Source organism: Triturus cristatus, chromosome 7 (genome assembly GCF_964204655.1).
Source record: "Triturus cristatus chromosome 7, aTriCri1.1, whole genome shotgun sequence".
Classification (NCBI taxonomy): Eukaryota; Metazoa; Chordata; class Amphibia; order Caudata; family Salamandridae; genus Triturus; species Triturus cristatus.
This window is the reverse complement of record NC_140590.1, coordinates 1,132,048,341-1,132,074,768: the sequence shown is the minus strand read 5'-3', so window position 1 is coordinate 1,132,074,768 and position 26,428 is coordinate 1,132,048,341. Positions and strand designations below refer to the sequence as shown.

Below are 26,428 nucleotides of genomic sequence, written 5' to 3'. Positions count from 1 at the left end.
CAATACACCCTTCTCACAGGAAGTACCTCAGGTTTGTGGTGGACGGTCAACATTACCAGTTCACAGTTCTCCCCTTCGGGGTCACCACCGCACCACGGGTGTTTACCAAATGCCTAGCAGTAGTAGCAGCACACCTCAGACGTCAACATATTCACGTCTTCCCTTACTTAGACGACTGACTGATAAAAGCCGCGTCCTACAACCAATGTGTGTAACATACAAACAGCACCATCCAACTGCTCCACCAGCTAGGCTTCACGGTGAACTACCAAAAGACCCACCTCGTACCATCTCACACAAAGCAATATCTCGGGGCCACTATAGACACCTCCAAAGGTATTGCCTATCCAAACTCAGCCAGAATCGCAAGCATACAAGCCTTGCACCAAACGTTCCTTCCTCAGCACTCTCTTCCAGCGAGAGTGTTTATGAAGCTCATAGGGATGATGGCATCTTGCATCTTCATAGTGCCCCATGCAAGACTCCACATGCGTCCACTCCTAGAGTGCCTAGCACAACAGTGGAACCAGGCCCAAGGACAGCTGACGGATCTGGTGTTGGTGGACGGCCGCACCCATCACTCTCTGCAATGGTGGAACACCACAAACCTTTCCAAAGGGCGGCCGTTCCTGGACCCGGTTCCTCAGGTGATTCTAACAGCGGACGCATCGCTCTCCGGCTGGAGAGCGCACCTCCTACACCTCACAATGCAAGGTCTATGGACGCCACAGCAAAAGTCGCTCCACATCAACCATCTGGAGCTCTTGGCGATCTTTCTAGCCCTAAAATCCTTTCAAAAACAGATTTCAGCCAAAGCAGTCCTCATTCGCACAGACAATATGACTGCAATGTATTATATTCAAAAACAGGGGGGGGGACCCCCCCCCCAGCTCTCCCGCTTAGCCCAGAGCATATGGAGATGGGCAATTCCTCAAAACATCTTTCTCCTGGCACAGCACGTTCCAGGCGTACAAAACACCAACGCAACAACTACACGAATGGGAACTGCATCCACAAGTTCTTCGCCCATTCTTCCACAAGTGGGGGCATCCTCAGATAGACCTCTTCGCCACCCACGAAAAACAAAAAATGCCCAAGCTTCGCCGCCAGATACCCACGCCCGTTGTCCAAAGGCAATGCGATATGGATGAACTGGTCAGGCTAATTTGCATACGCCTTTCCACCTCTCCCGCTAATTCCATTAGTGGTCAGGAAGCTACAACAGCACTCCCTCACACTCATTTTGGTAGCCCCAACATGGGCCAGGCAGCCGTGGTACACCACACTATTACAGCTATCGGTGGTACCACATCAAAAACTGCACCTGTCCCCATGCCTCCTAACTCAGAACCATGGAGAAATCAGGCACCCGGACCCAGCTCAGCTCAACCTTGCGATCTGGCTCCTGAAATCTTAGAATTTGGGTACCTTAACCTTCCCCCTGTTTGCATGAACATTATCAAGGAAGCCAGACGTCCTACCACTCGAGCATGCTATGCCGCAAAGTGGAAGAGATTTGTTGTTTACTGCCGTAACAATACAATCAACCCTTTAGATGCATCCATACAGCACATCATATGCTATCTACTCCATCTTCAAAGGTGTAACCTGGCATATTCATCCATACGCCTACACCTAGCAGCGATTGCTGCTTACCTACAAAACAGACAGCATTTATCACTGTTCAGAGTGCCCGCTATTAAAGCCTTTATGGAAGGCCTTAAACGAGTAATTCCTCCCAGGGCACCACCTTCCCCTGTATGGAATCTAAATGTAGTTCTTACAAGGCTAATGGGTCCGCCCTTCGAACCAATGCATAAATGTGAGCTACAGTTCCTCACCTGGAAAACAGCTTTCCTCGTAGCTATCACTTCCCTTAGAAGGGTTAGTGAAATACAAGCGTTCACTATACAGGAACCCTTCTTACAAATACATCACAGCAAAGTGATACTTTGTACAAATCCAAAGTTTCTGCCCAAGGTCATTTCCCCCTTCCATCTCAATCAATCGGTGGAATTACCTGTTTTTTTCTCGCAACCTCAATTTGTTGCGGAAAGGGCTCTACATACACTTGATGTTAAGAGGGCTTTACTGTACTACATACAGAGAACACAACCTTTCAGGAAAACTAAACAATTGTTTGTTTCCTTCTCTCCACCGCATAAAGGCAACCCCATCTCTAAATCAGGGATAGCTAGGTGGATTGTAAAGTGCATACAAATTTGCTATCAAAAGGCAAAAAGAACATTATCTGTTCCACCTAAAGCCCACTCTACTAGAAAGTTAGGGGCTTCTATGGCTTTGCTAGGGAACATACCCTTAGATGACATCTGCAAAGCAGCCACATGGTCAACACCGCACACCTTCACAAAACATTACTGTGTAGACGTGCATTCCAAGCAACAAGCTAGTGTAGGCCAGGCTGTACTAAAGACACTATTTCAAACCGCTGCAACGGATACCGGTGGTCGCCGCTAAGGATGGGTACTGCTATATAATCTATGCTAAGTGTACAATCTGCAGCTCATATGCCTCGAACGGAATATGCTACTTACCAGTATGCATCTGTTCTTGGCATGTAGAGCTGCAGAGTTGTACACGCCCACCCGCCTCCCCGGCTACCTGTATCCGTTCCAGTCCATCTTATTTAGATACAACACACATGGGTTTCTCACTGTTATTACTACGCTCCATCATTTCCCTGTTGGCGAAAAACAATCGGAGGATGGAGCCGAAGCCCATGCGCAGTACGGACCGAAGGAGGAGTCACCGAACTCGTGACTTCCAAAGACTGTCCAAAGAACAAAAACAAACTGCAACCATCCGGGCCCAACACCAGATGGCGATCTATGCTAAGTGTACAACTCTGCAGCTCTACATGCCAAGAACAGATGCATACTGGTAAGTAGCATATTCCATATGAGAGGGTCTTATTTGCATCAAAATTATGGTTAGTGCTCTAAAAAACTAAAATGAGGACATATTTTCTGAGTTTTCAAATAGCGACAAAGAACTTTTAAATTATTTGTAATCATATGTTTTTTTATCCAGTTGACCACTTGATTAAATGTTGCACCTAGGGGAGAGGATGTGGTGTTACTTCCAGAGCTGCAGACTTTGCAACTGGGGAACCAGGTTGGAGTTTCTGCTTCAGCTCAACATTCTGTGATTCCGGTCAAATCACTTAATCTCCCCATGTCTACAACCAAAATGAATTTGATCTTGTGTGATGTAACCAATGCTCATGTAAAGCACTCCAATACCTGCCAAGTCTGCACTATATAAAACTGCAAATGCACAAAAAATAGTTTTGCACACTTCTGTCATTGGGCTACATGTGGGCTACATCTGGGTGATATTTGTGCTGCATTTGGGCTCTTTTGTCTCTGGTGGCCATCTTGGGAGATTTATTTGTTATGAAGTTTCCTAATTTCCTCATTTACTGCAGTCTCCTCAGTAGGAAATGCTTTCAGTTTTTTACTTTGAATCCATCAAGAAGGTATTCAGATATGTCACACATTTGCCATAAATTCTGAATGTTAGCACACTAGTTGCTCATTAGATCACTGTAGTAAAGCTACTGCTCACCAGGGAAGTCTGCTGCTGTTATTCAAAGTGCATGTTTCAGTCTGCATGTCAGAATTTTTTAATGAAATAGAAGAGGATTTGAGAAGTCACTCAAAATGTGCCCTAATTTTTCTTTCTGCAGCACTAATCATACTTTCTATGGCAAAATGAACCCCCTCATTTTGGTCCTTTGTAAATTAAATGTTTTAAGAGTTACCACTTTATTCCAATCAAGATGGCTTCAGGTGTGCAATACGTTTGTCATAAGTAGGACTGTTAGCGCTCTAGTTGTTCTTTAGAACACTCTGGGAAGCTGCAGTAGAACACAAAGGAATCAACTGACAGTCTCTGCCCTTGTTGGATGTACATGTTTTACTGAGAATGTCAGACTTCATTCTCACATGACTGAGAAAGATAATGTGAATTTACAGAAAATATGCTGTCAGTTTAGCTTATAGATCACCTTCCAAACCTCTGTGTTGAAAAGCATGAGAACATAGTTTTCTCTCAAACATGATTCATGATATCACAGCAGAAGGCTTTTTCACATGGTAAAATCACCTTAGAACACACCACAATTCCTAAAATGAGTATGGTACCATCAACAAATGATTTATAATGTAACTAAAGTCTTGAAACATTCTATTAACTGCAATGCTTTTTAATGAGGTGTTATCATGTATATTGGTCCCAAGATGGCTGCCAACACTTCTTGTATGAAGTACTGACAGCCAATCAGATCTCACGATGAGATGTGTGGTTAGGCTCCTCCCAGATATATCTATCTATCTATTTAACTCTAATTTTCTCAGGAACTACTGAACGGATTTACACCATTTAAGCAAAAGGCACGAGTCTGAACTGAGGACTACCTCTTTGCCAAATTTGGTGTAATTCCGTTCAGCAGTTCGGGCTGTAGCTGCGTGAACAGGTCCTATGGGAAAATGCATGGGGAAAACGCGCTTTGGGACCCCCCTTTTTTCTCGGTCCCCGCTTGACGAATCACCGTGAAATTTTCAGGATAGGAGCGGACCGGAGCTGGCCAAAGTTTGGAAAATTTCGCGAAGATTCGTCAATCGTCGCCAACGTTATTCCAAATAGAATGTTGCCGATTTCCTATATAACTATAACTACATATATATATATATATATATATATATATATATATATATATTGTCCCTTTTTATTCAGTTTTGGTGCTTCCTTTAAAGTACCTTTTGTGATCCCCTTGAATTCAGTAATAATGTTTATTTAGCTAATGCAATAGCAGTCAGTTTAAAAGTTACAAAATAATGAAGTACATTGGTGCAAAGTACTTGAACAAAACAAAAACAAGCATTTGCAATGCAATAGGTCTCGCATTTACGCGAGTTTGAGCTATTGGCATTGTAAATGACAATCACTTTTATTTATGTTTAAAAAACAAAACCTAAATAAAAGGCATTGTTATACAATGGCAATAGTTCAAACTCACGTAAATGCGAGACCTATTGCATTGCAAATGCTTGTTTTAATATGGATGTTTATAGCGTGGTGTACCAGAATGGGCAGGGCCAATACAGAGGGCACTGTCAGCATTTACCTTACCCCCACATGCCCCACTCCTGGGTCTTTTTCCCTCTCCCTGTTTCTTCTCGTTCCTAACACCATCTCTCCCTTCTGTCCGTGTTTTTTTCACCTCCCTGGAGTTAAAAAAAAAAAAAAACACACATTGCATTCCCCCCATACTTTTATTCACAATCACCTATCTCTACCCGTGTTACCCACCCTATTGCCAGAGCCAGTAATCACGCGCCCACAGGAGAGACCTATTGGCATGGCCAATGCTTGTTCTTGTATAGCTAGATGAAATTTGTATTGACTATGGCTTCGGTGCTAGTGAAAATGGCTCACCACTGTCTGAATATGTCCGTTGCTCATGCTGCTTCTGTGTGGCCCTTCACCCGCACAGGGGCTTTGACTGCTTTAGACCTCCAGTAGGACTCTTCTATTATGTTCTACAACCTTGACTGAGGGAATTGAAAGAACTAATCTGATATTTTTGTTTCATTTTTTATGGTGTTCTATGTGCATTAACAAACTACGTGACTGTGTTCATAGTGTTTAATGAAGCTGTAGACACAGGAAAGAAGTATCTAAACATTGCCTCTTTTCATGCAGGCGATGGCCAGGGACGAGAAGAACTATTACCAGGACACTCCAAAGCAGATCAAGCGGAAGATTGATATGTATCAACGCTATCACCCCATTGAATGCAATGCTCTGATTGCCTCTGTGCAGGAGAACAAAATGGACTTGCAGTGACTGTAGAGGTACACTTGGTGGCAAGAAGACATCAAGGTCAGCAGGAACCCTCAAGCCCTTAGAGGGAGAACCCTGGCTGGGCACATCTGGATACTGGTGGGAAATTGGAAGCACTGCAGATGGCTCCCCGATAAACTACAGATCTGATTTTGCAACCCATTCAGTGCAGCCAAGTGCTAGTGCGAGCTGTCTTTTGCACTTCTGACATCTAATGACTGCAAACTACCCTCAGTCCTCTAGTCTTCTTTCAGCTTTCTCGAACGGGGAGGTTGTGACTCCCATCAAAATGATCTGGAGAGGAGATGCCTTTGTCAGATTGTCTTTTTATGCAGACCTGTAGCACATTTCTGCTTTTGTTCTCTTTGAGTACATTAAAAACTGTACATGGGTATTGTTTGCAGATTTCTCCAGTGTCCCGGGTATTGGTGCGGAACAGGTTTAACATACTACCTTGCTCTGTGAGCAAAATATCTAAATTCTGTATCAAAGTAAACTTCTGACGCAACCTATGGTAATTCTGTAAACTACTTTCCCTCCTTTAAAGGAGAATGCAGTTTTTTTTCTTAGATAAGCTTTAGGCTTTCTATTGCAGGGTTGAGTGCTGCTTTTTATGTCCTTAATTTTTTGGAGAGGCCTAAACGGTTGAACTGCAGTGCAATAAGATTTTGGTGTAGATTCTTTTTAAGACCATTTTTTAAATATCGGATTTGGCATAGTATAGTACCGTGGGCAAATGCAAAGCATGACTGGATTCTACGCCCACCACATTGTATCCCCCGCCCCTTCCTTTACCAGCCTTATGTCACACTTTCCTCTACCTGCCTCTTCCCCTGTAGGTTTCTTGTAATTGGGCACCAAGATCAAAGCCCTATGAGGAAGTTTGCCTGCTCACAAGTCACAATAGAGAAATAGTTGTTCAGGTGCTTGAAGCTAATTTGTAGATCAGAAATGCGACCATGCTGAACTCTTAAGTAAATGTGCATTAGTAGATTAGGCTCAGTGAACCGAGGGATGGCTACAGCAACACAGAGCTTGGTCCACTTGCTTCTTGGGATACAGCCCAAAGGAGAACAATATAGCACATGTGCTAAAAAAATAAATAGGATTAATACAATAACCCTTTTGTCTGGCTTCATCCTAAAATAAGTCATAGGAAAAGACCCACAACTCTTCTTCACTGGGGAAAGCCAGGAAATTCATGGCCTAGGTTTTATATGATCATCAAACTGATGTGACAGGTGGGGGAATGCAGATGTTTGTTTTTAATGTGCTCTGCACCTCCTCATCTCCAGCTGTGTTGGCCTTTTCATTGCCATATTATTGTGCTCAGTTTCCTTTTGCCAAATACTTTGTACTCCTGAACCCTTCTTTGATTTCATACATTTTGTTTTAGGCCTCCCTGGTTTTGGTACCTTTTTTTCTTTACTCCCTGCTCCTTGTATTTCTAGTGCTTAGCTTTGAACTATTAAGTCCTTTGGCCACTCTCCACGGGAATGTTTTTTTTTTTTTTTTGAAAACCTTTATTGACAGTTCAGGAAGAACAAGTATGGGCCTACAACCCCCCGGGGCCGGCCGCTAAGCAATCAGAGCAGTAACAACAAGTATAAACACAGGCAGCACTTCGGGGAGCAAAATCGTACTGCTAATACTGCGAACAGCGTAAGTAGGGCACCAGGAGAAAGAGGTTTTCATTTTATGATGAAACGAGGCAGAAGGATCAGGTGACAAGCAATTTTAAAAAAACAACGATCACGGATATGCGGAGTAATGAACGTTAGCGATTTACAGCAATCTATTCGGTCAATGGCGCAAACACAAGAACATCAGGATGGGGAAACACATAGTATACAGTTGCGCCCGCAGTCACCCGCCAGAACTCCCCAAGAACACCCCGGAAGTTGTGAACACATGGAACGGCAACGAGGCATAGCAAAAGGAGGTGTATCACGCTGATCCCAGAAAAGAAAACAAAAAGAATCAGAGAAGAAAAAGGAGGCCATGGAAAAAAAGATGAAAGAATACAGAATCCCCTCCCCCAACCCCCCACCCTGCACCTCTGCAGATGAGTACGGCCCCCCCCCCCCCAGCAGTGTGCCTGTCGCCCTGGAACCAGACCCGAAATGTAGGAGAATAGGGAAAAAGAAGTAGGAAAGGACCCCCACCAGACGGGGGGGGTAGAGAAAGTATTTATAAACTGGAGGAGGGCCTTCATAACAGACCCCCGGCTTCTCCCTCCCGCACGGTAAGGTTCCCCTGAAGTGAACAAGGAACAGTACAAAAACAATCTTCTCTAACCTCGATGGGGAGCATTATGCACCTATTGTGCCAGTAGCCATGTCAGGAGAGCACACCACCCCATGCCCGCCCGTCCACTAGGCGACCACCCCCGAGGGGCTAGCCTCATCCCTGACCACTCTTTGGAATTCTGCCCATGCCGACCCCTCGACCCAGCACCATACCCAATGTTCCTAGGCAGAAGAATGTCCAATAACAACAGAGAAGCGACGCACACAGGTGGGATGGAAGTCTCTGAGCATCAACACAGTCCGCCGCTTGAGGAAACAGGCTTCCCAGGGCTGCCTTAGGATCTGCTCTGCACGCAAGGTTCAGGAAGGCAGAAGCAGCCAAAGCAGACATTAGGTGCTGGAGTTGTCTCTGGGTCGCAGGAGGGCATGCACGGGATGAGGCCACCAAATCCCACTCAGGTCCGACGACTCCGGGAAAGATCAGGCCCTCAGAAGGTCGAACACACTGTAGCATACTGGCCGGGGCGTCCGGTCGTACACTAACCTCAGGGGTGGCCGCCACAGCGTCCTCCTGCGCGCAGTGTGGGTAGACTCTGTGTTCGTGCGGACAGGCGGGCCGCCACTGCCCCAACTCCGACGCCACACCATCAAGCTTACTCCCCAAGATCACGAAACCATGAACCAAGGAGGAGTGAAGAGCACCAATAGCCTCGAGGAGGTCGCCGTACCCCAGCTCAGCTCTTTGTGATCTCGCCGCCACACTCTCAAAAATCGTACGCTCACAGGCCCGCTGCGGCCCAGCGGACAGGATGGTAGGCTCACGGGAATGTTTTATGTATATTTCCTGACCAGTGTTACATTGCCTTATTGTGCAGCAGTGATACAGTCCTGAGCTGCTGTTGAGATCAGAAGACCAGTGTAGTAGGTGCCGTTCCGCCCCACAGATATTGTTAGAAAATATTGAGCAGGTGCTAGAAGGAAGCAGGAGTGTTGCACAGTGCTTGTGAAATAGAGAGATGTACTTGGGCATCCTTAGTCTATCTACTCTCACAATCTGAAACTGCCCTACCTTCAGTAGCTACTCGTAACTGCATACTTCCTGTTTACTTCCTCTATGGGACCCTGAACATTAACTGATTGTGCTCTGCCTTTTCTGTTGGTTGGTGATATCTAAGCCAACCCTATTCTAGGAAGTTAATAGTCCTCACATTTGCTTTTATCCAGAGCATCCACATTGCTACTATCTGCTTGGTGTTCCCCAAAAGTCTGTTGCTCCCAACTCTCAATACTGTATTTTGCCATGCATACATGAATCCTGCCTAGCTTTCACCCCCCCCCCCCCCCACCCAAGATTGTGCCCCATCTACGACATCCGCTTTAGCCCAGTTGATACATCTTAACCCTTCATGTAAACAATTACAAGTTGTACAAGGCCCCACACTGGCTTCCTATTGAAAGAGTAAATCAGAATCTGAGATTAATTATTTAATCTAGAGCTAAATGCTGACGATTATGTGACCTGTCAACAATTTTTCAATGTCTGGACATACCATTTTGTGAAGAAATTACACGATCTTGAAACTCTCCTCACAAATGTAAATCTTGAACAAAACCCAGTCTCGCTGATGGACTCCACCAGATACATCTGCTGCACTACACTAAGTTGTTAACCACTGATGTGTCACAGTTTGTTGTTTCATGTCTGACAACCAGCTCCCTTTCAGACTTGATCCCTCAGGCAGTCTTCAAGGTGCTCCTCTTGGCCACATTTCTGCTCAGCTTGTGTAGCTAACTTCACTCCGATCTCTCACCAGGAGGCTCTAGCTGAAATTCAGAAATTTCGTTCAGGTGCTCCAGATGATCCATGCCCTCCCAAATTGTGGAAAATGTTATCTCTCTACCTGACGGATGGGCTACGTCATATATGGAACACCTCTCTGGATACGGGCATCTTTCCTGATAGATAGAAACATGTGACACTTCTCCTTTTGAGAAAGAAACCAAATGGTGATCCAGGTGACCTTAGCAACCTGAGACCCATCTCCCTGCTCCCTGCACCAGGTAAAATGTTGGAGAAGCTGGTCCAGCGCCAACTGACCACTTTTATTGAGTGGAATGGCGCCTTGCACGACACACAATCAGGTTTTCGAGCGGGATTTAGTACGGAGACCGCTCTCCTTGAGGTGGCAGAGTCAGTAAGATAAGATGGTCATTGGACTCAGGAGCATCAGCATTGCTGGTGCTCCTGGATCTGTCCGCTGCATTCGACACTGTCGACCACACCATATTGGTTCAGAGACTACAAGGTGTGGGCTTTAGCGGGAAAGTGTTAACGTGGCTGACATCTTATCTGAGTGGGCGTACTCAGTTGCCCTGCAACCATTTGAATCCAAACCAAAACAGCTCTGCTGCGGTGTCCCCCAGGGCTCAAACTTGAGCCCTCTACTTTTTAACCTCTACCTAGCTCCATTGTTTTCCATAATTGCCAACTGGGGTGTGAAAGCGGTTTCATACGCTGACACCTAGCTGGCTTTTCCATTTAAGGAGTGGACGGTAGATGCTTTTAAGAACTTCAAGGGCTGTTTGCGCGACATAGCGCTGTGGGTGAACACAAACAAATTAAAGCTCAATGCTGGGAAGACAGAAGTTTTGTTCTTCGGGAAGGGCCCAGCGCCAGATCTGTGGTGGCCGCCAGAAATGGGAACACCACCATCCTCTGCCACATGTATCCGAAATTTAGGGGTGAGATGGGAGGCGGACCTCCCCTTTTCAGCCCAAATACAGCAGGTCTCAGCAAACTGCTTTAGTAAACTAAAAAACCTCCGGAAAGCTCTACTCTTTCTACCGGAAGACTGCCGCAAATCAATTGTACATACCACAGTTACATCTAGGCTTGACTATGCGAATTGCCTATACCTTGGCCTTCCAAAATATGCCATTTTCCGCCTTCAGATGATACAGAATGCGGCTGCGAGACTGGTTCGGCGTATCCCTTTCCGACACCATGTCTCCCCGCATCTACAGAAGCTCCACTGGCTCTCAGTGGAGAAAAGAATTAAATTCAAGGCCATGACGTTGGCATACCGGGCCCTTAACGGAAAATGCCCTGGCTATCTGAAGGAAAGACTATGTCTCTATAAGCAGAACCGCGCGCTGTGTTCAAACTCTCTTCGCTGTGGAATGCCCTACCAGGTTCTCTGCGGCAGGCTAACACACAAACCTGTTTTAGAAAAACCTTAAAGACGTGGCTTTTCAGGGCAGATTAACATGGATTGTTATGACCATTACTCCTCTGGTCGTAATCTACCTGCTGCTACAGCCCCGGGACAGCCCTGTTTGGGGTAGCTGTCGCGCTTTATAAGCTTCAGTATTATTAGTAGCACAATCTAGTGAGGACCTGACTTCATGGTAATAATCCTCCAAAATTTTGCCTTTTTCTCTGCATCTCTTGTTGAGTCCAAGCTAATATTGCTGTGGTGCTGTTGTCTGAACAATGGCAATGTTCTCTACCTTGGTGTACCTGAATATATTTTACAAAGACTCCAATCAATTGAGAATGTTAGGGTAAGACTTCTTCCATATATTCAACCATGTCAGTGCCACACTTGCTTCTTGTAACCAGGACAATCTGCTTTAAGGTCCTCTGCACTACCCACTGCAGGAGCCGGGCCTTCTTTTCTCTAGAGGAAACTATGTACCTATCAGCCAAGATACAGCCATGAGCAACTGCTTATGTCTGGATTTAAATTGGGACTTTTAACAGATCTTGGTTGGCCAATTTTCTTTGTCGGGAGACACAACAAAATTGTAGAACTCTCTTCTGATCATCTGTCTTTTTTTATAGAGCTCTTAAGATCCCTCTGTTCCCAAATACCTTAATTGACTTATTGTAGAGATTATAATCAATTACTTGCTTTGCACCAACGCCCAGTTCATCTCCGAGCAGATCTATGGCTCTCATGCTAGGTAACATAATATACTGCAACCTGTACATTTCTGAACAGAAATATGAATCTGTCCTGCTCCCCCAGTCTCTGTGCAAGACTCCCCTTTCCTAGCTGAGATAGTCAGTGATTGGGCAGATCTCTATCCCTCGCACAACTACTCACAGCTCTGTCTCCACATGTGCGAGCAGCCTCTGTTCCAAAAGTCTTGCAGTGATCTCGGCCCCTTTGTCTTCACATACAACATCTGCAGTGACCTACATCATAATGAGTGGAGCATTTTTTCAGCTACTCTATATATTCCTTCAAAAGTGTGCCAGCAAAACATCCAAGCAAACAATGCTTTGGGGCTACACTGTCTGTAGTACAACAGCGATTGAGTTAAGGCTAGGGCCTCTTGTTTGAAGATTTGTGATGATACTCACCTGTAATAAGTTATTAGAAGTGATCAAAGATTTCACTTTAAGGTTTGGTTTAACATCAGAACACCTCTGTATTAAGAAAAGAAAATCATCCACTTACCCATGTTGCTTTAAATACCCAGGGTTCCATGCCACTTTGGACCCCCAGCTTTTTTACAATTTCAACCTAGTTCCTATCCTGGAACATTTCATTGTGGCTGTCTGACACTGGGAGGGCCTTGCTGCTCTCCCTACTGGGTAGGGCGGGGCAGTTTAAAATGATGATGCTGCCCCGGATGCTTTACGTGCTACAAAATACCCCATATCACATACCTGAGGAATTCTTCCGTAAGATGGAGTCCCTTCTTCGCCTGCTTTTATGGAACACGAGCCCGCCGCACATAGTCCTTCCCAAACCAATGAGCGAGGTGTACAATGGAGGAATCGGCATCCTAGACAATAAAAAAATATTACCGGGCTACACAACTAACCATGACCAATGTTTGGGCGTTTGCAGCCTAGGACGACCCTGCCTGTAGACTAGAGATATTCTTGATGGAAGACGCGAGCGACCCGGGGGTGCTCTATAACTTGGTCAATATTAACAGGCACCCCAGACACTCGCAGTAGCCCAGGTGTAGAGAACAGCGATGGCATTTCTGGGTTAGAGGGGGGGGGGAGTCCTCTGGAATTACCCCAATGTGATGCAGCAACCTCCTTAGAGAATTGGGAAGACTACAGGGCTTCAAGAAGTAGAACCTTATAGGCTCATCCACTGTGGGTGACTGTGGAGGGGAGACAATATGCTTGATTGGGCTAACCTCTGAGTCCAATATGATTTGGAACCTACTGAATCATTTAGATACCTACAACTTGAAAAATGCACTCACAGTGCACATCCCGGACACACCCTGGTCCTGAAATCCTCGCCGGTGGAGGACAGAGTTCTCTCTAAAACCCTGCCTAAAAAAAACTGTCTCGCTTATATATAAGAAACTAATTAACAATTCACCTGACATCCTGACCATCTTAAGAGGTAAATGGGAGGGCGACGTCGGAGTGTGAGGATGTGGAGTGGGAAGAAGCATTAGGGTCTTTTTCGTGAAGTGGTACTTAATTCGTGATTCTGATTGATCCAACTGCATCTTGCAGCGTTCATACTCTGCCCGGGCAATGGGCCGATGCCCTACAGACCTCTGTCTTTGGGGTTGTGGTGAGCAGGGAACATTCTTTTACATCCTGTGGTTTTGCCCTGTCATACAATACTACTGGTTGGCACTACAGAAAATTACTGGAGAGGTCATGGGGGGTGGAGGGGAACAATCCCGGGCTCAGCAAAAACCTGTCTTTTGCACATCTGGGGGTGAGATCCACAGCTGAGATATGGGAAAATATGGGTATCTTTTCGGTTTGCAGTGGCCAAACGCAACGTAGAATGTTTGTGGGGCGCAAGAGCGGCTCCAACTGTGGTGGGATGGGTACGAGGCATGGATTGTTTATTTCAAATGAAAAAACTGTCTTGTTGGGTAGGGGGTGTCCACGCAAATGGGAAAAAATATGGTCGGGTTGGTACTCCTTTATAGGAATGGGTGAGGAGTCCAGTGAAGGTCCGGATGACCATGAGGCGGGAGAATGCATTCTAATATGGTGAGACTAGCTTTTGTATGGTACTCGATGTATCAAATTCTGAAGTCGAAACTTAATGCATTTATTTAGCATTGTGGCTCTACCGCAGTGATGACACATGACAATGATGCAAGATGTCTATGCTGCTGTTTATCTATAAAATTAAATAAAAAGATTTTTAAAAATACATGTGTGTTTGTATTGATATTTATACAGATAGTGAGATCCTTATAAGGCAAACTGTAAATTCACCTATAATTCCCAAGATTCTAGTGGGTGTGTGCTTGAACATTTATGAGATCGGTTTGGTGCAAATTCAGGACTATGCATTATGGTACCATGAGAGGACAAACTCTTGGAGAATGTAATTAGCGTCAAATGGATACTCTATAATCAGTTCCCCTATCGCTAGTAGAGCAAACTAGCAAAAGGTCGATGGTGACACAGGTAGGCAGCTCTGTAAAGGTTAGCATAGGGACCTAATTTGTTGTTAGCACTGAAGTGGGCAGCACTTGTCAACTGATTCACTTTCTACTGGGCTGTCATTGAATTATGTTATGAAAAGATTTGCATCATTTTCACAAAGGGATTATGTGGATTTGGAGACTAGTTGAGTTGCATAATTTTTCTAGTGGAAGAATGTTCCATAATGTGATAAATCTAATGGAAAGTTTAAGCACGCTGAATAGAATGGGATTGAAATTGTTTTACAAGGCCCAATTCTGGTGGACTGAATTCTATTCAGGTCCAACAGTCCTGAAGAGCATTCACTCTATTCACTCTTTCGCAGTCTGCTTCTTTTTTAGTATGCTGTTGCGACTTTTCCAGAGATCCAAGTTTATAGGTTTGTGATTCTTTATCTTAAAGGAATATTGCGGTTTCTAAACCCATTTTATTCAAGTTTATAACTTAACACCTCCGGAGTATCTTTCCTGTACATTAAACCCGGCTTGTAAAGGTTAGTACTTGAGGTTCTGTCTTCTCTATATACTGATTGCCCAATTTGAAGGGTTGGGGATTAAGTGTCATTCATCAGGACAGTGTCCACTCTGTGGCCATAGGGAAGAATCCTTAGAACATATTGTGTGTTAGTAAATACTTTTACTATCTGCAAGGAAAAAATACTTGAGTCCTACATTTTTAAAACTAAACTGGAGAACAATTCATGAATCAATTGGACATTGTTTCTCTACCAATGATATGCAATTTATTGGAAATTGTATGACTTTTTTAGACTGTGCATATCGTCATTTTGCTAAACCTGTGTTTCTTAAATTAATGGTTTATATTTTGATCTTTTTTGTATTTTCTGATTCCATTCTTTTTATTGTAATTGGTATTTTATCTTATCTGTGCAATAAGTTGTATTCTTTCATTCATTCACATGGGAGAAGCCTCCATATATATTCCTTCTATGCCCAAGGACTCGATAGATATATTCCATGAGAGTGTGACGGATGATATTAAAAAATTGTATTATCGAATCAACCATAAGAAACGGCAAAAACAATACAAAGAGACCGAATAGATTAAATTGATCAACAAATTGAGCAACAATCATGAGGTGGTTGTCAAGCAGTCAAAGGAGGCAACATTGTGCTATGGCCTCAAGCAGAATATACAAAGGAAGCACACAGACAACTATCGGACCAAGCATGCTATGGCCAAACCACTATGAAAGACAACAAAGCCACGGAGACATTGACTATAAAAAGCTCCACCAATTTAAGGGTGATGACATGATATCAGGAGAAGAATTCAAATTCCTATGGGTTGAATATCCGATAATTTCATCAATCTATTTTGTGCCAAAAACGCACAAAAACACTACTCTAATCCCAGGACGACCCATAATCTACGCCATTAACAGCATGGGAGAACACATATCCCAATATGTAGACTACTTTTTGCAAAACTTGGTAAAGGATCTCCCAACTTACGTAAAAGACACAGGAGACTTTCTGAAAAAAATCAAAAACATACAGTGGGAAGATGTTATGAGGTTCATAACTCTAGACAGTCATTGTATACATGCATAGATCATGAAACTGGACTTGAGGCGATTAAACATTTCTTAGCAACAAGGCCTGCAGAATGGTACGAGCACAGTAAAACCATCATGGAATGCATTGACTGGAGTCTCAACAACAACTACTTCATGTTTGGAACTCAAATATACAAACAACTGAGAGGCGTGGCTATGGGGTCATGTTTCTCCCCGAGCTACGCCTGTCTCACAGTGGGCTGGTGGTAGGAGCAGGCCCTCAGGTCAATACATTCGGAAATGTACCATGTGATGCATTGGCTTCGGTATATAGATGATGTTTTTATTGTTTGGCAGGGTAGTGAGGAAAGTCCCACTCTTTATACATAACATCAATATTAACTTTGCCAATTTGAGATTAATCTCACATATCAGCGAAAAGAGTTGATTTTTAAGATGTGAAACTTTACATCAATGAAGGACACATCACAACCACTCTATATAGAAAATCTACGGCTGGAAACTCGACGCTTCATGCGTCCAGTGCACACCCCAAACATCTGGTACGGAGTATACCCTATGGAGAACTCCTCAGAATAAAAAGAATATGCAGTACCGCAGAAGATCAGGAGGTATGCACTCAGGAGGCACTAATGAGGTTCAGACACAGAGGATTCAATACAGCAACCCTTAAAGAGGCAGTGGCCAAAGTAGCCCTTAGATCGATGGACTCCATACTTAAGCCAAAAATCAGAAACCCCGATCAGACACAAGAAACTAATGTACCCAGACCTATCCTTGCGTTCAATCAACAAGAAAGACAAATTAGGTCTACCATCAAACAAAATTGGCCTATAATTCTCACAGATGCAGTCTTGGCCCCCGACCTCCCAGACAATCCTACCGTCACTATCAGAAAGGGAATTTCTATGAGATCCCAAATTGTGAAAAGTAGCCCTGAAATCCAAATGAAAACTAAAACTTGGCAACAGCCAATCCAAGGGTTTTACAAGTGGTCTTCATGCCGAGCGTGCAAATTCGGGGAAACCACCACAAAATATAAGACCCCATTCAGCCCCAATGAAATCAAAATCAAAGGCAGTTACAATTGCAAGACTGAGTACGCTGTGTGTGTTCTGACATGCACCTGTGGCTTACGATATGTGGGAAGCACAAAGCTACAGGTGCATGTCGGAACCCTACAACATCTGCGAGCAATCGTAAACAATGACACAGTGTACCCCGTAGCCAGGCATTTTAAATTGACTCATGGCAATGATCTATGGTGCCTAAAATATTATGTGATAGCGGCAGTCCCAAACCCCCGTAGAGGGGAAACCGGGAACGAACACTGCGTCAACTAGAATCCAAACTAATTTTAGAGCTGGATAGTAGACACCCTAGAGAGCTTACCAATACAGAGGACTTACACAACTTCCTGTAACGCATCCCATTATAAGAAGAAACATATGGAATTAGAGATCCTCAGCCGCAAATAACCTCCATTTTTTAGTTTGTCTTTTTTTAAATTTACCACATTTTCCAATTTTAGTCATGCACCTACACAATATTATAGCATTTGCACTTTAAAATTTGAATTAGGAGAATTCTCCATTCAAACACCAATCATTCTGCATTGGACTGTTATTAGTACTGTACGTATCAACTATTCGTGCCTTATATGTTTACATAATGCGAGTTTTGCACAAACAACCACAATGTTATTTATATCCAATTTCTTTTAAAGGTAGACATGTCTGAATGTGATATAGGTCTTTTTTACATATTTAACACATTTTATATATATTTATTTATATGTATTTATTATCATGAAATGAATGACAGTATTTAATAATATATGTGGAAGAAAATGTGTTTAATGTAACATGATCAAGTTGATTTGTAATATTGGACCATTTAGAGTTATCCTTTCAAGACATCCCTGCATTTAAGCAGTTATTAATTAGCACTTGCACTTTGCTGTATTTTTAAACTTTGTTGGATATACCAAATACACAACAATCAATAGCATAGCTAACTCGTATCAAAAACACAATACTTTAAAATACGAAAACAGACTATAAGGAAAATAAGCAATGCAAATGTTCTCTATGTTTACTTTAATCACATGACACGGGGGAAAGCAAAAAACAAAAGTATAAAAAGAGTTGGCGCGCTGCGTTTCTGCATGTGAACAAGGATACTTTGTTATCCGAAACGCGTCATATAGCTGAAAGGAATAAAGACCTGATTTTGCCACAACATATTGGGGTCAGTGACTCTCTCTTCGCCGCTGGGAAGTGGGGAGAGCCAAAAACATGTTCAATATTTATTTTAGGCTGGGGATTTTGGTCTGGTATCCTCAGATATGTTACTCTGCCTCAGAAATATACTCCTCAGTTTTTGTGACCATGTCTACTGTACTACGTAGGTTTTGTCAGAGCAGTGATAGGTCAATGCTACGTTCTCCTATTTTCCCACTCCATGGAAAGCTGTTAACTGAATCGCCTGCAGAATGGAGGATGTTTAGGCTGGGGGGCCTCCCCTGAAAGAAAGCCAGCCATGGGCGGTCCCTGTCTGGAACTGGAGCCAATTTGGTAAATTTGTCATTGTACCCTTTTGTAGGGTGCACTAAATGTTTGTCCTTCCCCATCGGGCAACTAAAGAGTAGGAGGAGAGGTGTCTGGCTCCCAGCCCAGTCGTTCACAGGTTGCAGAGTGCCCCTCGAATACCTCAATTGGGTGGAGCTGCAATTACCCATTCTTGGTCTTATGGGTTCTTCTGCCCTTCAACGAGGGGACGAGCCATCCGCATGATGGCCAGCTCCACAGACACCAGGTCTGCACTCCTGTCTAGGCACGTGGTGGTAAACAGACCAGGCAGCCAACGATGAGCAGCAAAGTGCAAATTCTTGAATCAGTCAAGAGGCCTGCATTTGTGACAACGTGACAACCTGCCGGGTCCCCAGACACCCGCCCCTGTTTTGTTCTGCCTTTTAGTGCATGGATAACTCAATTCATTTCATAAGTGGGAAGGGACCCCACGGGCCCACAAGTGTTCATAGTCTCCGCATCTGTTAAATGAGCCCTCCAAGTGGATGATAAGGTGTCACAAGGCCAGTCTGCACCACCTCTCCCTTTTTGGCATGCTGCTCCTATGGGTGATTATTTGCGTAGGTGTCTCCATCCAACTCCGGCCTCCGTTGTCCGGGGAGACAGTCTGCCTCACTCTCCACGATCCTTCCAGAACGGGATGTTCTATAACACATGCAGGGTGTGGATGACCTGTTTGGGGCTATCCCCTCCAATTCCTTTAGCAGATGCACAGGTATGTAAGCAGCACACCAGGCAGGGCACGGACTCCCCACCTCCTGTCAGCCGACAGGCACCAGTGGTAGTGCAGGATGTCCAGGGCCCCCCTGGCACACTCCGTATCTTAATTAGAATTATTCCTGCAGGGACAAGAGCAGGTCCCCTCACGAGGCAGCACATAACTGAAATACTTGAAGTTTAATTACATAGTGTGCAGGTTAAACACACTTTTTTGATACTCTTCTCATCTTACCAGCCCTGAAGTCTGAGGGCAGCGCTGATTCTCTTCGGCTTCCCTGTGCGTTCTCTGTCTGCCGCTTGTGCCCCAACTGTCCGCCAGTGGCAAGCTGCCTTTGGGGAATAATCTGCATTTCACGGCTTTAGTGCCAACCCTGGTTTTAGGTCGGCTGCTTTGAGCTATTCTATCGAGGGCGACAGTACCGAGGACTGGACTAGATCAGGAAACTGGTATACTTGTTTCCTTTGGAGAGGTAAAGACCTGCACAAGTCCTTAAAGTTTTTGGAGGAAACCCTAAGACAGCCACCTCCATTTTGTAACCCCAGCTTCTTTGAACCCTAAACAGCCCAGAGAGCAAAAGACCGAGAAAGTGGTAAGATCACAGACTTTGTGCTATGTCAGTCAGTCAGTCAATTTAACTTTATTTAGTTTGTTACAACCATAAAAGTGTACATTTCATCTGTTTCATCTATTAAAATACATATATAAAATATATCACATATTCATCATAGCTAAAATAATCCATATCCTATAAAATATTCTAAAATTAATAAAACCAGGTGATTCCTGCGTTTGTACCTTTACATCCAGTATTTCCGATAGATCAATTGCAGGACTGATGTCTTTTCGTTGTGCCATCTCATAACAACGTTTACGTATCCATACAAAGGTTACTCTAAGCCCTTAAGAATCGTTTTGACCTTACACATAAATTTCCCCATGGCGCAAGCTATGTCTAAATTCCTCATTTCCATTAAAAGTTCAACAGCTTGCGTCCTACTCATTATTCTGTATTTTATGAATATTGGGCGTAGAATCTCCTTTCGTAAATTTAAAAATTTCATACAATCCAGTAAAATGTGTAGAATATCACAGGGGGTCCCCAAAGTGCAAGTGCATTTCCCCCTAAGATCTATCATGAGATTTTTCACCCTATTATTCATATAACAGGGGTTTATCCCCATTCGCACTCTTAGCACCTCTCGTCGTAAATAGTGACTTGGTAACCTATCTATATAAGGGTAATGTTTATCCTTTTCCCAAGCCAAAATCATATGTGATACTGAGATTTTTCGTGAGAGATACTCCCGGTCATGTATACATGACGTATCAAAACCCAATGACCTGAGTTCTTTCTTATCTATTCGGGGGTGACCTAACTGAGGATCCAGCATTAAACCTAATATTCCATACGCTTCCTTTATTACAGATTTTGCCTCTTTTGCCCAGGACAGCTCACTCGTGGCAATTTCTGCTTTACACCACTGGGACACTTTATGAGACTCCTCTGCCCCTAAGCGCTGCCAGAAGCGTATTAGTGCCATACAGGCTGTTATGGCCCATGAGGTGATTCCCAACTCAAGCCTTGCTGCTTGTACCATTGATGATTTTGGCAACGAGAACAAACTTTTTAAGATATTTCCCTCTTCTTTATCCCAGCTGGATTTTCCGCTTAAATATAGTACTTCTATCCCGTACAGGAATTGTGGCGGAACCATTGCTATATAGGCCTTTATAACCGGCCTATCCGACATCTCCCCATATACGCTATTAAATCTTTTTAGGCCCTTCACAGACGCCGCTGCCCGTATTTTTAGCGCTTCCAGATGAGTATTCCATTTTAGATTACTCGTAAACCATATACCTAGATATCTATACTCCGTAACTCTCTCGAGGCGTTCTATACCAAGATTCCATTGAAACTTTGTTTTATTCTTTCCGAAGCTTAAAATTTTTGTCTTCTCCATATTCACTACTAGTTTTTTATTCACACAGTAGTCTTTAAACCTATTTAATTTTCTCTGGAGACCTATCTCCGTCTGGTCCATAATCACCAGGTCGTCTGCATATAGTAAACAGGGTACATGATTCCCTCCCAGTTTCGGGCTAGCCCCTCTGACCTCTCTTAATTTTTGAGGTAGATCTGCTATGAACAGGGAAAAAAGTAGGGGGGCAAGTACACACCCCTGCCTCAATCCATTTCCAATTTGTATCCTCCCTGACAGACCTCCATCCTTATCCAAAATTATCTGTGCCCAGTTTTCAATGTGTAGGGCTTGGATCAGTGCTAAAAGATCATCCTTTATTTTATATCCCATCAGGGTTGTCCATAACTGCTCTCTGTCCACGAGGTCAAAAGCCGCGCGGAAGTCCACAAAGCAGCAGAATAAATTACCCCTCTGTTCTATCGACTTCCGCGCTATGGCCCAGAGAGCAAAACAGTGATCCACCGTCGAATGTCCTTCTCTAAATCCTCCCTGTTCTGGGGGTACTATCTGATTATCATATGCCCAATCCTTTAGCATACCTAGGATTACTTTGGAGAATACTTTTTCGCCTATATCCAGGAGGTTTATCAAGCGATAATTTTTGGGATCTTTTACATCACCTTTTTTATGTATTGGCCTAATTATCGCCCCTTTCCAGCTATCTGGGAAAATTCCTGTAATCAATATCTTCAGAAACATCTTTGAAAAGAACTCGGCCCACCACTCAGAGTTCGTTTTTATAACAACTGCTGGTAAATTGTCCGGACCTGCTGCTCGTGTTAATTTTAAATTTGTTATGATACTCTTGATATGGTCGGTAGAGAAGTTCTCTTTCACATTTTCCCTGACCCCTGGCCAATTATTTGATAATATTTCCTCTTTCCTTGGCCATTTACCATAGATTTCTTCAAGGTGACTTTCCCACTTCTCTTCCACAACCGAACACTGTAGAGTCCCTACAACTTTTCCCATACATTCTTGTATCATTTTCCAGAAGCCTTTGATATTTTTATCTTCGATTGCCTCCAATAAATTCATCCAGCATCTATCTTTATAGGATCTTTTTTTTGCTCTAATGGTTGCCTTATATTTCGTCCTTAATTCCTTTAGTTCATGCAATAGAGCATCATTATAAATCTTTCTTAGGCGTCTTTCTTTCTGCCTAATAGTGGCTTTTACTTTTCTGCAGTCATCATCAAACCATGGTTTACTATTTGAGGGTGCTTTTGGTCTATTTTGAGACCCATTGTTACCCAGTTTAATATTAATCCTAAGGCAATCTACTAGTTGCCTTATCATATCCTCATACCAGGTTAAATCCACTCCTGCTAGTTGATTTTCTATTTCAACTAGTAATTGGAGTGCACTCAATTTCCTTATGTGGTCATCACTAATCCTAGTTGTCAGCCGCTTCGGGTATTCCACGTCTAATTTTAACACTTTTTGCCTCTGCGGGCCCTTGTTTACTTGTAGTTTTATCATCAGTGGGTAATGGTCACTACCATCTGCCCCCCCTACTTCAAAGTGTTTAATTAAATGAAAGCTCCATGCCGGAATAAATGCGTAATCTATGGGGCACTTTTGCTGCCCCATTTTAAAAGTACGCTTTGCAGGCCGATCTGGATCCTTTCTTCCATTTACACAAAACAAACCCATACCCCCCAGCAATTTACCGAGCTCCATATCTTGGTTTGAACTACCACACCTAGGGAACTAAGCAAACTCTGTTATATACTCTTAGCAGCTCCCTCTGCCAAGAGTCGGTTTTTTGGGGGTCTAGTCTGTGGTTAAAGTCACCCAATAACAATAACACATCTCTTGGGTATGTATCTTTTAAAACCTCCAGATCCTTTTTCAATCTTTCCAGGTCTGCTTTATACTCTTTTATTTTGCCTTTACATATATACACATTTACCATGCATAAACCTTCCCCCTCTGCATTATTATTCAATAACAACACTCTGCTACCTAAAGCCCAGTTACACTTGAGTTCAAGTGGTTCTATACTTTTCGCTATCCTTGTTGAGACCAATGTTATCTGACCTCCTGATGGTCTCCCAAATCTATTCTTTTTTCCCAGCTTTACATGGTATGTGAAGCCTTCCATAACAAGGGTTTCGTCGCACAGCCAAGTCTCCTGTAAACAGGCAATATCGGTCTTCCTTAGAATATCTTCAAAGTTTTCATGTTCACATATTCTTTTATATCCGTTAACATTCCAAGACATTATTGCTAGGCTGTGCAACGACCCCCGTTCCTAATCAACTTCGCTCAAATCCCCAACTTCTTCTTCATCATCCGTATAAATAATCTCTCCAAGTCCATTTCCTACCCAGGCGTCTACCTCATCCCACCCTAAATGTTTAGGGGTTATAGTGATTTCGAGGGCTTATTTCGTGTCCCGACTTGAACTAATCATTTTTATTTGCCTTTCCCACAACCCTGCATGATTCCTAAGGAAAGGTTTCTCTTTTTTGTCGCTCAGCACATCCTCTCTTTTTACAATCCTTATTCCTTCCCTTTTCATCTCGGCTTCTGCCTTTTCCAGCGCTACTTTTATCAGTGCTGAGTGGAGTAAAACCTTTGTTATTTCTTGTCCTTTGGTATTCATCAGGAACCCCACTTCTTTTAGGTCTTCTGTGCTTACGTATCTTAAACTGGGGCATTTTGCAAATGAGGAGAGGAGCTGGGCACGATTTAGGGGGTTTAATTTCTTAGCTCTTTTCCCCCCCTTTCTATAACCTATTGGTTCTAAAAATAGCCATGTATCTATGGGCCTAACTCGTTGCAAATCTAATGATCTTTCTTCTAATATTTTTTCCCTTCTTTGATAGGTTACTTCTTCTTTACCTCTAATCCTGCACCTCACCACTGGGGCTGGATTACTGGGCCCTGCAACTGCTGGCAACTCCATCTCCCTTTCTTGAGCTACGACCTCCTTCTCACCTTGGTGGTTCCGCCAGGACCCTCTAAGGCTCATTGCCATACTTTTTCCTAGTTTTCCCCCAGGTCTACCGGTGCTCGCTCCTGTTTCTTCACAAGTTAGCTTTTTTATTACTTGCCTTACTACCTTATCCTTTTTCCTTGGCCTTTGCTCTAAACTTACCCCCTTAACTTTCTCCTGATGCTTTAGAGGTGGGTTTCTGCGTGGGGCCTTTTTTCCCCTTCTTCGCCCCCAGGTATTTTGTTTTCTACCCCACCTTTCCCCAAGTCTCTTTATAATCATGGGGCAACGAGATATATATACCGATGGTTCAGTCTCCTTAGGACCACTCGCTTCTACCACATCCATCCCCTTATCCACAATTATTTCCTCCTTTGTTTCTACAGCTCTTACTAACGAGGGCATTACGTTTTTAATCTGTGTCAGCTCCCCAATTATGACCCTAAACTGGTTGCTTTGTGTTTTTAAAATTTCATTGTTTACAGCTGATACTTCAAGAATTCCCTGTAAGGAGGGAGGAGCCAAGATGGCGACCGGGACGGCAGCGTAGACTCCCGGCTCCGTGAACCTCCGCATCCCGCACGAATATCCTGCCTGAGATCCTCAACCTGTGCTACGTGGTCTTGTTTCTGAAGGAGAGGGGCTCCCGACTGTGTGACTCCGAGGTTTCTAGCAGTGCTATCGCCGGAGAAAACTGCATCTGAACCTTGCGGCCTGTGCGACCCTGGAGCCGGGACATCGAGTGGACGCCGTGGCCGGGTGGCAGTGCGACAACAGCGGCTGGTGGTGACTGGGTGGAGTCGGCCCACCGGAGCGGTGCCAAACTCGGCCTGCACCTCGGCGTGGTCATTTCTACTGCCCAGTGTAGCTGACCGAGTGCATAACCGGGGGCGCAAATCTTGGATCCTCCGGTGGCTGCCCCTGCCTTGATGGTGAGCTGCCCGGCCGCCGTCCGTATCCTGCCCCGATCATTGCGGGCCGCCCCCGGATTTCTACGGGAGCTGGTCCGTGGTGGGGACGACTGTTGCCCGTGACCACAGATAGTTTTTTGCCTGCCCCCGGAACCCGGTCACCCGCGACGTGGACATCGCGACGCTTGTCCCGGGGTCCCGGCCCCGGTGAGGGTCGGGCATACTTGGCGGCCATCTTGGGTCGATGAAGCCTACCATCCTGTCCGCTGGGCCGCAGCGGGCCTGTGAGCGTACGATTTTTGAGAGTGTGGCGGCGAGATCACAAAGAGCTGAGCTGGGGTACGGCGACCTCCTCGAGGCTATTGGTGCTCTTCACTCCTCCTTGGTTCATGGTTTCGTGATCTTGGGGAGTAAGCTTGATGGTGTGGCGTCGGAGTTGGGGCAGTGGCGGCCCGCCTGTCCGCACGAACACAGAGTCTACCCACACTGCGCGCAGGAGGACGCTGTGGCGGCCACCCCTGAGGTTAGTGTACGACTGGACGCCCCGGCCAGTATGCTACAGTGTGTTCGACCTTCTGAGGGCCTGATCTTTCCCGGAGTCGTCGGACCTGAGTGGGATTTGGTGGCCTCATCCCGTGCATGCCCTCCTGCGACCCAGAGACAACTCCAGCACCTAATGTCTGCTTTGGCTGCTTCTGCCTTCCTGAACCTTGCGTGCAGAGCAGATCCTAAGGCAGCCCTGGGAAGCCTGTTTCCTCAAGCGGCGGACTGTGTTGATGCTCAGAGACTTCCACCCCACCTGTGTGCGTCGCTTCTCTGTTGTTATTGGACATTCCTCTGCCTAGGAACATTGGGTATGGTGCTGGGTCGAGGGGTCGGCATGGGCAGAATTCCAAAGAGTGGTCAGGGATGAGGCTAGCCCCTCGGGGGTGGTCGCCTAGTGGACGGGCGGGCATGGGGTGGTGTGCTCTCCTGACATGGCTACTGGCACAATAGGTGCATAATGCTCCCCATCGAGGTTAGAGAAGATTGTTTTTGTGCTGTTCCTTGTTCACTTCAGGGGAACCTTACCGTGCGGGAGGGAGAAGCCGGGGGTCTGTTATGAAGGCCCTCCTCCAGTTTATAAATACTTTCTCTACCCCCCCGTCTGGTGGGGGTCCTTTCCTACTTCTTTTTCCCTATT

General features: G+C 44.6%; 1 protein-coding gene across 1 annotated transcript in view; it reads left to right on the top strand.

Annotated features, from left to right (window-relative positions):
• The window catches only part of NOP16 (NOP16 nucleolar protein), an 81,772-nt gene extending 75,510 nt beyond the window's left edge, over positions 1-6,262 (top strand). The window contains exon 5 of the mRNA XM_085618280.1: positions 5,728-6,262. Within this exon, the coding sequence (XP_085474406.1) occupies positions 5,728-5,871 (144 nt within the window). The 3' untranslated portion in view covers positions 5,872-6,262. The remainder of the gene's footprint in view (positions 1-5,727) is intronic.
• Positions 6,263-26,428: the final 20,166 nt, after the last annotated feature.